The sequence below is a fragment of the Terrapene carolina genome, unplaced genomic scaffold (assembly GCF_002925995.2).
Source record: "Terrapene carolina triunguis isolate 2854851 unplaced genomic scaffold, T_m_triunguis-2.0 Scaffold430, whole genome shotgun sequence".
Taxonomy (NCBI): domain Eukaryota; kingdom Metazoa; phylum Chordata; order Testudines; family Emydidae; genus Terrapene; species Terrapene triunguis.
The window spans coordinates 1,536,276-1,550,418 of record NW_020664781.1 but is presented as its reverse complement, the minus strand read 5'-3'; the positions used below and the strand labels follow the sequence as shown (position 1 = coordinate 1,550,418).

Genomic DNA, 14,143 nt, shown 5'->3' with positions numbered 1-14,143 from the left:
GGATTGTTCTGAGGTGAATCAGGGCCGGGTTTGGGATTGTTCTGAGGGGGGCCGGGTTTGGGGTTGTTCTGGGGGAATTGGAGCCAGGGTTTGGGTTTGATAGCACCAAAATCTCATCAGAAGGGTTTTGACCGTATCTAAACCAGACGCTCCTCCCCTGCCAACCCGGAACCAAAGCCATGGGGTGGATTTGCATCGGGGGGTTTCAGTCTGAGCGCTCCCTCTCCCCACGACTAGCCAAAGGGGTTCAGATGCGAAGCCCTGGGCTCTGGCCCTCCAGAAGCAAAGCAGAGCCGGTGTCTGTTCCGGAATCGCTCCGAAGCACATGCCGGCTCCTGGAGGATCAGGAACGACATGTTTATGGAGCTTCTCTTGGTCCGTAGAGCTGAGGAGCAAACCAAGGAAAATGGTGATCAATCGTGTAGTCAGCTGCTTGACCCCACTTGGGTTGGCTAATACCCAAATAACCAGCATCAGTCAGGTTTATTGCTCTGACTCCAGAATAACGTAGTGCAGGGAAAAGGTTCTGTACAATCCCCGTCTCCGGGAAGCCGTCTCACATTCACCTCACGCAGAAGGTGCTCTCTGGGGGCCTTGCCAGAGCTGGGGTCCTGTCTGAGGCTCCACCTTTCATCTGACTTCCAGGAGAAGGCCTTGTCTTCCCTGCAGCCAGTTCGCCTCCACGCCCCTCCCGCTCCCCAACCTGGGCTTCTGAGCTCCCTTTAACCCGCTTCACCAGCCAGAACGCGCTTTCGCCTGTAACCCCTCCGGGCCCCATGCAGGGTACGGACAGCCCCTCACACCACCCAGAAACTGCTGCCCTTCAAATGGGCAGAGTTTTGTGCTTTGGAGAGCTGGGAGCCGCTGGAAATACCCAGGGCAGGGGGAGTTAGAAAGGGACACACCCTGGAGCCGCTTCACCCCAGCGTGGCTCCCTGCCAGTCATCTCGGGCGGTCTCTCTTGCCAGGGCTACCAGGTAGAAGACTAGTCACGGGGCCAAATTCCTCCCCGGCGTAGCTCTATTGAGCTCAGTGGCGTTAGCCCCAGGGCGGGGCGTGGCCGCCCGAGCAGCTCCGAGTGTCCCATCCACCCAGGGCTGTCTCTCTGCCCCAGGTGAAGCTGGACGTCACCTTGGGGGACCTCACCAAGATCGGCAAGTCGCAGAAGTTCACGCTGAGCGTGGACGTGGAGGGCGGGAAGCTGGTGGTGCTGAAGAAGCAGAAGGACTCCCAGGAGGACTGGAACACGTTCACCCACGACAAGAGTAAGAGCCAAGGGCCCCCGCTGGGTGCTGCACCCGGCCCGTATGCCCCGTGCACTCAGGGACCAGCCGCATCCCTCCTGGCGCTGCTGTTACCCCGGGCCCCCTTGTTTCTGTGGGGTGTTCAGTGTGTTGGGGCTGCCCTGTAGCATGCGGAGATACGAAATGATTAGATCTGGCCCCCAAACTGCGTCATTCAGGAACTGATCGCTCACCCTCAATGCCTCCTCGTGGCATGATACTGTGTGTGCCAATGACACCACGCCCGTCCCTCCAGACTTGGGAACCCTGGGGTCTTCCCTCTCCTGCTGCCTCTGCAGTGCTCGGGCTTTCTCCTGGGGTGGTGGGAGAGGAACGGGGCTCTGGGGTCACGTCTGCTCTGATTTTCCGTGCCGCTTTCCAGTCCGACAGCTGATCAAGTCCCAGCGGGTGCAGAATAAACTGGGGATCGTCTTCGAGAAGGAGAAGGATAAAACTCAGCGGAAAGATTTTGTCTTCGTCAGCGCCAGGGTGAGTCATGGGTCTATTATTACTGTGTCTGGTGTGGTCCTGCCCACGCAGCTCTGAGGCCGCAGGAAGGGAATGTGGCTAAATTAAAGCATTCGAGTGCGGTTCCATTCTGGAAAGAAACAACATTAAAAAAACCCAAAACCCTGTCTTAGGAGATCTTCCCAGGACAGCTGACTGCAGTGACGACAGGACGTCTTCACTCCTGCAAAGCCAACCCGGCACTGGGAGGGGGACGGGGCGTCTCTTCCTCCTTATCCATCATCGACAAGGCTGTCTGCAGAATGTCAATTGCAGAGACCCCAGGGGCGTCACAGCCTGGCCACCCCGAGGGTCACCGAGGGCATGATTAAAAGGGGTTGCACTCCAGGGCATGATTTCCTACAAAATCTTTACTGCTAGTGATGATGCAGGAGAAGTAAAGGACCCAGCTTAACTCAGATTCCAAGATGGGTCTGCGGGTTGAACGGAGGCCCAGCAAGTTAATAGGGGTACGGAGGTGCTGCCTTTAAAACCAAGGCCACAACCACACATGACCATTAATCATGCCCCGGCACCAGATTCCCCCCTGTAACTGGTTATGGAATTTTTCGCTTCCTGTCCTAAACAGCTGCATAGTTTGCTGTGCCCTGTTAAACACAAACCACGTTCCACCCCAGAGGTGGCTGCATTCCAGTGATGGGTGAACTATTGTATAGCCCTTACCTGTTAAAGCCCTTGCTGGCTGACGAGTGGGTGGCCACGACCAGGGATTGTACCTGGGTCTCCTGTCCACGGCCCATCTCCTCCTGCTGCCTAACCTACTGTCACGGAGTATAGGGGAGTCAGGGCCCAGCACCCCCCACTTCCTGTGATTCACCATGACTCTCAGCCAGCCAGTAAAACAGAAGGTTTATTAAACAACAGGACCACAGTCCAAAACAGAGCTTGTAGGTACAGACAACAGGACCCCCTCAGGTCCATCTTGGGGGTCAAGGAGCCCAGACCGGTGGCGCTCCCCCCCTTTTCCCCAGCCAGCTCCAAACTGAAACCCCCTCCAGCCCCTCCTCTGGCCTTTGTCTCTTTTCTGGGCCAGGAGGCCACCTGATCTCTTTGTTCTCCAACACCTTCAGTTGGCATTTGCAGGGGAGGGGCCCAGGCCATCAGGAGACAGGGTGTCGGCCATTCTCTGCAGACAGCATCACACCTGCCTAGGGCTCTGCAACAGTCACACACCCTTATCCCCCCCACCTAGATACTTAAGAAAGGCATAGGGGAAACTGAGGCACCCACACGGTATTCAGAGAAAACATTAAGAACATTCCCACTTCCTCACACTTGCCTCCTTTGCCTGCCTTTCCTCCAGAAGCGGGAGGCGTTCTGCCAGCTGCTGCAGCTGATGAAAAACAAACATTCCAAGCAGGACGAGCCCGACATGATCTCCGTCTTCATCGGCACGTGGAACATGGGTCAGTGCCACGGGGTGCCTGAGGCAGGGCTTGTCGGGAGCGGCCCTCAGGTGGCATGGGAACATGGGCAAGGGGGCTGTGGAGCGCTCAGTGCCCTGCGGGAGTTCCCCTCAGCCCGGGAAGCATGGCCCAGAGTCACAGAACGTATCCAGACCCGCTAAACACCTCCTTGAAGTCTGAGATCCCACCTCCGAGCCACATACCCTACCCAGCTTTCCTCCAGCCTCCTGCCGTCAGGACATAAGGAATCACAGCCCGTCTTAAACAGGAAGCGTTTGTTTAAACAAAACAGCTGCCAGCTCCAAGCACTAACAAACAGGCTTCCACCCTGCTCGCATTCCACTTTTGTCTGCCTTGTTCACCAGGGATCACACCTGTCTGGAACTCCATGCAATACACCAGAGGTGGGCAAACTACGGATGTGGCCCGCTGGACCGTCCTGCCCGGCCACTGAGCTCCTGGCCCGGGAGGCTAGCAGCCTCGGCTAGCTCGCTCGCTCGCTCCGCCGCCGGCACAATGCTCTGGGCGGCCGGGCAGCGCAGCTGCAGAGCCCGGCTTGACCCAGTCTCTGAGCTACGCGGTGGCGGCGGCGTGGCCTGGCTTCAGCCGGGCGGCGCGGCTGTAGTGCCGCCAGCCACTGGTGCTCCAGGCAGCGCAGTAAGGGGGCACGGAGCAGGGGGGGTTGGATAGAGGGCAGGGGAATTTGCGGGGGTGGGCAGGGGTCAGGGCAGTTGGGGGGGAACAAGGGGGTTGAATGGGGGCAGGGGTCCCGGGGGCAGTCAGGGGACAGTGGGGGCAAAAGACCTCTCTGGCTTCAAGATTAGGCTAGATAAGTTTATGGAGGGAATGGTTTGATGGGATAACGTGATTTTAGTCAATTAGGCAATAACGTGCCATCGCTGGTAAAATGAGGGTCCGGCTGGAGAATCTTGCCTGTATGCTCGGGGTTCTACTGATCGCCATATTTGGGGTCGGGAAGGAATTTTCCTCCAGGGTAGATTGGCAGAGGCCCTGGAGGTTTTTCGCCTTCCTCCGCAGCATGGGGCAGGGGTCGCAAGCTGGAGGATTCTCTGCGACTTGAAGTCTTTAAATCACGATCTGGAGACTTCAACAGCTGAGTTAAGGGAAAGTGGGTGGGTCAGCTTTTGTGGCCTGCATCATGCGAGAGGTCAGACTAGATGACCATAATGGTCCCTTCTGACCTTAAAGTCTATGAGTCTATGAGACAGGGAGAAGGGGTGGTTGGATGGGGCAGGGGTCCCAGGGGGCAGTCAGGAAGGAGTGGGGATTGGATGGGGTGGCAGGCAGCAGTCAGGGGCAGGGGTCCGGGGGCGGTCGGGGGACGGGGAAGGGGGGTAGTGGGAGGGGGGGGGGGCCCGGGGGGGGGGGGGTAGATAGGAGGTGGGGGCCGGGCCACAACCCCCTCCCCTAACCGATCCCCTCCCCTAACCATACAATTTACGAAACCCGGTGTGGCCCTCAGGCCAAAAAGTCTCCCCCCGCCCCCCCGCAATAGACAGTGACATCTAGTGGCTGAATAGCTTGCTGCAAGTGAACGTATTATATGTATAGCTACCCTAAGTTAGCCATAGCGCTGTTTTTCTGTACCAGGCTACCCCCCTGTTTTAGCAACCTGGGCAAGGCAGGATGGTTGCCACCTCCTGACACCTGTTCGCAGCCCCCTGAGAAGGCCTTCCTGTCTGATCCCCGCCTAGTCCCCGATCTCTGTGAACACACAGTAGGCATTGTGTGGTGGTTCTTGTCTGGCCCCCGACATTGCAGTCTCTGAGCACCTCACAATCTTCGATGAGTTTATCCTCACGCACTCCTGTGAGGCTGGGCCCGGCTATTTCCCCAACTGCACAGAAGGGAAACCGAGGCATGGAGTGGCTAAACGGCGGGCCCAAGAAAACCAAGAGAGTCTGGTGCAAAGCAGGGAACTAAACTCTGGTCTCTGACGTCCCAGGCTGGCAGCCCAACCACGGGCCCATCCTCCTAGGACTGAGCAGGGTGACCGCATCGGTGACCGCGGCTCTGTTGGGCCATGCCCTCTCCCACAGGAAGCGTGCCTCCCCCCAAGAGCATCACGTCCTGGTTTACGTCGAAGGGCCTGGGGAAGACGCTGGATGAGATGACGGTCACCATCCCCCATGACATCTACGTCTTTGGCACCCAGGAGAACTCGATGGGGGACAAGGAGTGGGTCGACTTCCTCCGGAGCGTGCTGAAGGAGTTCACGGAGATCGAGTACCGCCCGGTAAGAGCCCGAGTGCCGGGGCAGGGCCTGAGGAGATGGCTCTGCAGTTCTACCTGGCTGCACACTGGGCCACGCTCGTCTTGAGGGGAAGCTGCTGGAGACGACAGCTTCCCAGCATGCCATGCTCCGGCTGCGCGCCACTCGGCTCAAGAGGGAGCATTGCATGCTGGGAAGCTGTCGTCTCCAGGGGCTGTCCCACCATATTAAAACCCAGGATGTCTGCAACCTCCTCTGGTTGAGGGCCGCCGTTAGACTCCCAGCCTCCAAATCCCAGTGGATCCCAGGCTGTGGATGGCCGCGGGATAGCGGAAGGGCTCGGGGAGACGGTTGCTGGGGTGACCGTCCTCCCAAATCCTCAGCATGGCTGGATTTGCCACTTTCACCTCGGCTGGTGGATGGGAGACGGCTTAGGGACCGGGTGTGAAAGCCTGTGGCCACGGGCGGCAGGTATAATAGGCCGGGGGAGGCTAAACCCCCCAAGACAGGATGTGGTGCACCTCCCTTTGGAGCGCCGCCTGCTGTTGAAAGGGCACCTGAGCAGTAGCCCCCACCCCACATTCTGCCCTGAGGTCCTGCTCCCTTGTCCCTCTCTTACCCCATCCCCTGCCCCCCCCCCCGCTCCTTTCCCATCTCCACTCCACCACTTCCCCCGCACGCCCCTCTCCGCTCGCGCTTCTCCGCCCCTGAGAGGCAGAGAGGCACGCTCAGGGGAGGGGGTGGGGAGAGGCATGGCGGGGGGGCTCCTTGGGGGAGGGGGCAGAGAGAGGTGCAGGTGGGGGGCCCCTCAGAGGAGGGGGCTGAGTGGGAGCCGGGCCTGTGGCAGAGTGGGGGTGGAGCGTGAGCCTGGCCTCGGGGCAGAGCCATGGTCCAGGCGCCGGTCGCCCCCCACACTTCTAGGGAGCTTCCAGCACTCAGGCCCAGCCTCCCCAGTCATGCGGGGAGTCACACGCTGCCCATGCCTGTGGCCACAGGTCTCTCAGCCCTTTAACCTCCTGAGGTAGAGGCGTCAGCTCCCAGACGCTTTGCTTTTGGAGTGAGGGGTCTCAGCTACGTTATCTTTGGCCAGCATTTCCCATTCGCACCCTAGCATTCAGTGTGTTGTGCACTGGCGTCTGTACTCCCCCCAGAGGTGGCTGCATTATTCATGCATGTGTGAGAATTCAATGGGAGCTGGGTGTGTGTGGAGTGTCTGAAAATCGGGCTCTCAGCTTTCTTTCTTTGGGATCCTTCAGCACCAGCAGAGCTGTGTGAAGTGTAAGGCGTTATATTTAACAGGGCTTTTATCCCTTTCCTCCAGCCATGGTCAGTTCAGGAAGAGTCCCGGGTTTAGTGACTGCTCCGTGAAAATGTCCTGACCAATGAGGGGTCCCAAGCACCTGCAGCAGCACTGTAACCCTAACCCTGGCTTGGTGCAGAAGGGTGCGGGGCTGGAGACTGAGCCCATCCTGCCTTCACCCGGCCAGTGGCAGCTCCTGTGTCTCGCCGGCTGGGCCAGGCCTGTTTTCGCTCCGAGTCGGAGGTTTCCCCTGCTCCTCTGTCATGATGGAGGGGTGGCTAGGCCAAACCTGAGCATGCCTGGTCACCACGCTCGGAGCAGGGAGCCGGGCCCAGCCCCGAGGCACAGGAGCCACTGCTGCGGGGGAGTCCCGAACACGCAATAAAGTCACGGGCAAACGGGAAAATCATGCTGTCCAGGATTCTTCTCTTCTCGCCAGGACAAACCTGCAGCCGTTAATATAATGCTAGACCCAGCGACTCCTTAAGGCAGAAAAGACTTAGGAGGAAGAGAAGCCTCCTGTAAACATCTGGTTTGTGCCTTGGTGGTTCAGAAATGTCCTTGTTGGAACAGGGAAGGGGGGAGCAGCAGCTATCCAACGTGTCTGCCCCGGGGACAGATAGGACTACAATTCCCAGCAGCCACCCTGGCTGCTTTCAAACTTCATTTAAACCAAACTTCATTTAAACCTCAGTTTGCAAACACTGAGCAACAGGGACACTCCTGGGCATCTCGGTGGGTTTGTTCTCATTGCCGCATGCCTGGTTCTCGCTGTAGGTGGGGTTTCAGGGTCGGTGACTTGAAGGCAGTTGTTGCCTCCGAGCCAGGCTCCGGCGCCCCCGCCAGGAGAGCGGAGGGGTAACGTTGTCTTGTTGGCCCCCTGCCAGATCGCGATGCAGGCCTTGTGGAACATTAAGATTGCCGTCCTGGTGAAACCGGAGCACGAGAACCGGATCAGCCACGTCAGCACCTCGAGCGTGAAGACTGGGATCGCCAACACGCTGGGTAGGGGCCAATCTAGGCGCTGCCGGGGCTAGACTAGGTACCTGGGACAGACTGACTCGGCCCTCTGCACTCACCTTTAGCATGGCTGGCTGTGTGTGAGTGCGGGTGCATTCTGATATCCACATTGTGCCCCATAGGGCCCTTCTATGCAAGTGGTAGATTCCTCTGGTCTTGGAGTAGCAGGTCACTGTTCTAGTCCCTGTCGCTCTCTGCCTGTGAGTGATTTATACAGCAGTTGTCAGTGCACATGGATTCTTTGCACTGTGTCTGTATGTCCTGGCCCCACAGGCTCCAGTGGGGCTGGCATCCAAAATTAGCATTTTCTGACTCTGGGGGCACGGGTTAGATCTGGGGCTTGAGACTGGGACAGTAGAAGAGGGGACTGGATGGCTCAGAGGATTGGGATACAGCGCAGGGCCTTTCAGATGCAGTTGGCCATCCTGATCCAGCCTGGGGCACTAATCGTGACTGTCTGTGCCTCTTCACTGGCCTTCGTGAAGCGCCTTGGTGGGTCTCGCGCCAATTTCGGAGCGGTCAGGTGTCCGCAGCAGAGAGGTCAATGGCCAAATGGGCCCTGGAGACCAAATTTCTCTTCCTCCTCTCCAGCACAGGGTTGGGGCAAGTTACCACCAAGGTGGGTTGATTTAAAGCATCAGTTGTAATGTTGAGCTAAATCAACAAGCAGGAAAATGTGATTTAAATCAGGAGTCTCAAACTCCCGGCCCGCGGGCCATCTGTGGTCCGAGAACCTCCCCAATGTGCCCCGTGGGGCTCCAGCAATTTTGGGGCCGGGTCTCTCCCTTGGCCCCGCCTGCCACCCCTGTGCACTCCCACCCCTGGCACTCCCCCGGGCGATTTACAATGGCCCGGGGCCCCACCGACCACCGGCAGCGCAGCGGAGCTGAGCGGTGTCTGCCTGCTCGCTCCACGTGTCTGCCGGCCCTTCCCTGCGGCCCCGGGGCAGGGCTGTGCCTCCACGCGCTGCCCCCGCCCCGAACGCCCCTGCAGCCAATGGGACGCTATGGGGGCGGTGTCTGGGGGCAGCAGCGCGCTGAGGCCCCCCAGCCCGCCCTGCCTTGGAGCCCCAAGTAAGTGCCGCACCCCCCGGCCCCCTCCTCACATACCTCCTCCCGCCCCCAAACTCCCTTCCAGAGCCTGCACCCCTCACCCCTCCTCCGTCCCAGATCCTGCGACCTCACCCCCTCCTCCTGCACCCCCAAACCCTGCCCAAGCCCAGAGCCTGCTCCCAGCACCCAAACTCCATCCCAGAGCCTGCTCCCCAATCCCCTACCCCAGACCTCCTCCCCCACCCAAACTCCCTCCCGGAGCCTTAGGCAGGTGGGGGGCGGAGTTTGGGGGAGTGGAGTTTGGGGGGCGGGTTCTGGGCAGTATGAGTGACGTTATTGGCCGGCTGCGAGGATTTGAGGACTGACACTGACCCTAAGGTAAATTGAGTTTGAGACCCCTGATTTAAATCATCAGTTTTAATCATATTTTGCATTAGTACTTTTTAGTTACTCCCCTAAAGAAAGGTTGAGTCTCGTTGGCTGGCAAACATTAAAACGTGTTGATTGCAGCGAAATCCAGCCTTTACCCTAAACGTGGTGCATCTTTTTGCTAGGCAAGAGGATATACTACATCTTTACCCACTGATTTAAGCACTAGAGAGCTTGACTTATGTTTATTCAGATGCTTAATTTTTACCTTTTTCATTATGTTAGAAAATGGTGAATGACACATTTATTATTCACTCGATGATGGATTTTTTACTTGTGATATGTGCCAAGCTCTTTTTGGATGGAAATCCAAATTCAATTTAAAATGCACAAAAACCGCTTTTTACATGAAATAAAATTACCATAAATGGGCTGAAGATATCAGGAAAAATAGTTTATCAAAATATGTTTTGCCTTTAAAACTAAGTGACGTATTACCCACCGGAAGTTGAGTTGTAGTTAGTGAATTTAGCTGATTGTTTCTGGTCACCATATCCTTCAAGATTTTAGAGCTAGTAGATTTCATCCTCTCACACCTTGTTTTTGTTCATAGATTGGGAGAGGAAACCAAGCTTTCCTGCTTTTTCAGCTCCTTATTGATAGCTGCGCTATGAATGAATTAGTCATTGAACTGAACGAGTTGAATAAACTGAAATGAAAAATATATTCTCGTTGCAGCTGTAGAAGAGGCTACTGTTGTCAAAAGCTGGTTTAGCCCTTCAACAAACCCTGGGTCCAGGTGCTTAGCTGGTGACTTTCAGTGGTCTGACTGTCTTGCAAACATGTACTACTTAATATTACTTTCTGTAGTTAATTTAAATGATCTTAATAGATGATAACAAATTAAGGCCTTAACATAGGTAGTCAATTTCCATTTGAATGTTAAACCGGTTTCTCTTTTAAAAGTAAACCTGTATTTAATTTAAATATTAAAAGACAGTTTTTTATTAATTTATTTTTAAATCATCGATTTTTTTTTTTTTTTTAATCCACCCTGGTTGGCTCAGACGTTCCCTCTGCTCTGGCGTGAGAGGAGCCCTGGCTTGGCATGACCTCCGGCACAAGGGCACAGACTGTTCTGTGATGCCACAGTCCTTTAGCTCGGGAGGTCCTCGTTATTCGCCCTGCTTTAAAATGACCCCAGGGCCTGCCTCTCTGCATCTGCTTCTCCTCCCTTGGCTTGGTTCAGGGCTGGCTCTGCCATCTAAGGCGGTGCAGACAGTGCCCCAGGGCAGCCGAACGATAACACGGGCAGCACCTGGATCCTGGCGGAGGGGGCTCACGAGGTCCGTTACAGCTGGAGAGAAGCTGGGCCAGCTCCGGGTCTGACTATCCCCGATGCCAGGGAAGGCTAGGATCCATGGATCTGGTGCAGCTCTTAGCCAGCTGGGACTCTCTCCTCCCACCACCCACCCTACTGGCTTTGTGTTTTCTCTGCTCACTCCACGCTGCCGGCGCCGGCTTTGGCCACTGTGCGACGGGCCATCGGTGCCCGGAGCAGGCCTGGGAACCGAGCCCCGGCCTGGCCTCAGTGGGGCCCGCCCCCTCTCCCTCTTTGTTTTGCAGGCAATAAAGGGGCCGTGGGAGTCTCCTTCATGTTTAATGGCACCTCTTTCGGCTTTGTGAATTGCCATCTGACCTCAGGCAACGAGAAGACGGCCAGGTCAGTGTGGGGCGCGGGGCAGGGCAGCCCCTGGCAGAGCGGGAGCCCGTCACCTAGCCCTGAGGGTGGAGGGACTGGCCCCCTGGTCCCCCCAGGCACAAGTCTTGCCAGCTGGGCTGAGAGGGGAGCTGCTGGTAACTCGTGCCGCTGGCTGTGGGCAGCACACGAACATGGCCGATGACTCTGGCCGGGCGATGCTTTGGTCTCCATGGAGAGGCGGGAGAGCCAGGTACAGGGGGAGTCGCCTTGCACCGCCAGGGAGAGCCGAGCCTGCTCTGGGACATGCTGACACTCCTGCTCGCTTACAGACGTGGCTTGCTCACTCCTGGACACGCTCGCTCTGGGTACACTCGCACCTACCCCCGGCCACGCTCCTGCTCGCTCTGACACACTCCTGCTCGCTCTGGCGCACTAGTGTTTGCATGCAGCCACTTGCACTCCCACACTCAGTTTGGGGCACACTTGCCACACACGCATGCGCCGGTTTGAACAGGTTCGTCCGCTCGCACGCTCACCCTGGGGCACCCTTGCTCACCCTGGCCTTCGCATGCTCCTTCTCGCTTTCTTAGACACAGTTGGGCTCAGCCTTGCACACTTGCGTACACTCAGACACGTTTGTGCTCACCCCGTCCCGGCGTGTTTCCATGCACCGTCCCACACCCTGCTCCTTGGGGCCGCATCGCAGCACACGGCGCGTGTCGCTGTTAGCACGCGCGCGCCGGTCCCGCTGGACGGGCTCTGGAAGCACCGACGTTCCCAAGCTAAGCAGCAAGTGCGGCTGGTGGGTCGACCGCCAAATGAGGAAAACCGTCCACCATCTCCTGCCCCCCCCGTCTCTCTGTCAGGCCTGGCGCTCTTAGCCTGGGGAGGGCGTTCATTCTCCACATGCCTTCTCCTTGGTAGAAGCCCTGAGAATATTAACACCCCCCCCACACACACCATCTGTCATCTGTACCATCCCGATGGATCCCAGAGGGCGGTTACACACGTAACAAGCCCCATGCAGCGGGTCAGCGCGTCTGCCTCTGGGGAGGAGCACGGCGGCGGTTGAACTGGACAGTGACGGCACTCGAATTAGGGCACCCAGGCAAACCCGCTGCTCTTGTGGGACGCGCCTGGGGATCTTCAGTAACGAGGAGCGGTCGAGGCCTTGGGTTTATGTTCCCACGGAGACTCTGATCTGTGACCCCTCCCCTGCCTCCTCTCTGCCTGCCCACCGCTCCCCTCTCCGACAGGCGGAACCAGAACTACCTGGACATCCTGCGCTTGCTGTCCCTGGGCGACAAGCAGCTCAGCTCCTTCGACATCTCGCTCCGCTTCACCCATCTCTTCTGGTTCGGGGACCTCAACTACCGCCTGGACATGGACATCCAGGTGAGGGGGGTGCGGGCCTGTGGGGAGGGGGCGTGGGCCCGGCGGGAGAGGGATGCAGCGTGGGGAGGACAGACAAGTGAGGGGTGAGGGGCACAGGCCCGTGGGAGGATGGGGGGGCCAGGCCTGAGGGGAGGGGAGTACAGGCCCCCGGGGTGGGGGGGCTGTGTGGCCTGTCCTCCCCACTCCAACCTGCCCGCTCGGCCCTGCCTCCTCCAGGAGATCCTCAACTACATCAACCGCAAGGAGTTCGAGCCGCTGCTCAAGGTGGATCAGCTCAACCTGGAGAAGGAGAAGCACAAGGTCTTCCTGCGATTCGGTGAGGGCGGCTCTGCTGCGGGCGGGGCGGGCGTCTGCTTCACCCACCGGCTCTGCCCCTTCCCTGCTGGGGTGGGGGGAGTTGTGGGGGGTCTCCCCTTTCCTGCTGGGGGGGGGTGTCTTCCCTACGGGGATCAACACTGCTGGGCCTGGGGTCCAGGGTGTGGACTGTCGCCCCCTGGCTGCTGGGGACGCTGAGGGTGGCCGAACCCAGGCTGTTTCCCCTCACGCCCCGGGCTGTGTCTCTGCAGGCGAGGAGGAGATCACCTTCCCCCCGACCTACCGCTACGAGCGGGGCTCCCGCGACACCTACGTGTGGCACAAGCAGAAGCCCACCGGGGTAGGTGCTGGGGGTGGGGGGGAAGGGAAGCTGGGGAGGAGCATTTGGGGGGCTGGGGAGGGCTAGCCGGTTCCCGTGGCTGGCTCTCTGGACCCTGTGGGCTAGCGCCAGGGGCCCTGCCAGGCTGGTGGGCGGGGGGAGGGCGCTTCCGGGCAATACCTCACCCCAATGTCCTGTGCCCCCTGCCCAGGTCCGCACCAACGTCCCCTCCTGGTGTGACCGCATCCTGTGGAAGTCGTACCCCGAGACCCACATCAACTGCAACTCCTACGGTGAGTGGGGGGCGTCAGCAGCAGGCGCTGCCGGCTGGAGTCACACCTGCTCGCCCTCACCACCGGGCTGCCCGAGTGGAGCGTCTCCCACGGGAGAGGCCCGGGCCTGTGGAGCAGCAGGCCCCGCGTTCTCGCCTCGCGGCTGCCGGCGTGCGGAGGAGCCCGTGGCCGGCGCATCTGCATGGAGGTGACCAGGGACCCAGTGCCAGGCGCTCCCCTGGCTGTGCCCGCAGCGCTGGCTGTTCCTTGGAGCTAATCCTGCCCCGGGCCTGGGACACCCTCTCTCCACTCAACCCCAGAAGCCCGTTCCCCTCACACCCTCTCGAGCCGCACAACACCCTTGGGGGGATGGTGAGGGGGCAGAGGGACAGCCCAGCCTCCCAGCCATCGCCCAGGCTCCCTGCCAGGGCCCTGCTGGCCCAGACCTCGTGGGCGCTGCCTCCTGCAGTGCAGCGGGGCAAGGCCTTGCGGGGCTGGGGCTCGCCCTGGGGGGCTCTAGAGGAAAGCCGTCCCGGGGGCGTGGAGTAGACAAGGTGGGGACCAGGCTGGGAACAAGCTCTGCAGTCTCTCCCTGCTAGGTCCCAGGTTCAAATCCAGCCCAAACCGGTCTAGTCGCAGAGGCCTGCGAGTTGCGGGTCTCAGTCTGGTTCTCACAGGGGAGGTGGGCTCTGTCCCCGGGACAGGGGTCTCTTCACCGTTAGCTGAGCGCCCCCCCTCCTTGTGAGCAGCCTCAGTGTGGGGGGGGCCAGGGGCTGAAGAGGCTGTGGGGAGCCTGGGGTGTGCACGCTGGCAGGGCAATGAGAGGAAGTGGGGTGGCGGGTGGGCAGAGAGGCCTGGTCCCCTGGGCTATCAGAATTCCCCACTGATTTCTGGTATGAGGGAAACGTAGTTCTCTCCCCGGCGATGTTTCTGAGGTGTGTATGGACGC

General features: G+C 59.0%; 1 protein-coding gene across 1 annotated transcript in view; it reads left to right on the top strand.

The window, feature by feature from the left end:
* The window catches only part of INPPL1 (inositol polyphosphate phosphatase like 1), a 64,911-nt gene that overhangs the window by 38,099 nt on the left and 12,669 nt on the right, over positions 1-14,143 (top strand). Inside the window, exons 10-19 of the mRNA XM_029913052.1 lie at positions 1,115-1,265; positions 1,666-1,772; positions 3,115-3,217; positions 5,278-5,474; positions 7,638-7,755; positions 10,818-10,914; positions 12,150-12,288; positions 12,505-12,604; positions 12,855-12,943; positions 13,134-13,215. Coding sequence (XP_029768912.1) covers positions 1,115-1,265; positions 1,666-1,772; positions 3,115-3,217; positions 5,278-5,474; positions 7,638-7,755; positions 10,818-10,914; positions 12,150-12,288; positions 12,505-12,604; positions 12,855-12,943; positions 13,134-13,215 — 1,183 coding nt within the window. The remainder of the gene's footprint in view (positions 1-1,114; positions 1,266-1,665; positions 1,773-3,114; positions 3,218-5,277; positions 5,475-7,637; positions 7,756-10,817; positions 10,915-12,149; positions 12,289-12,504; positions 12,605-12,854; positions 12,944-13,133; positions 13,216-14,143) is intronic.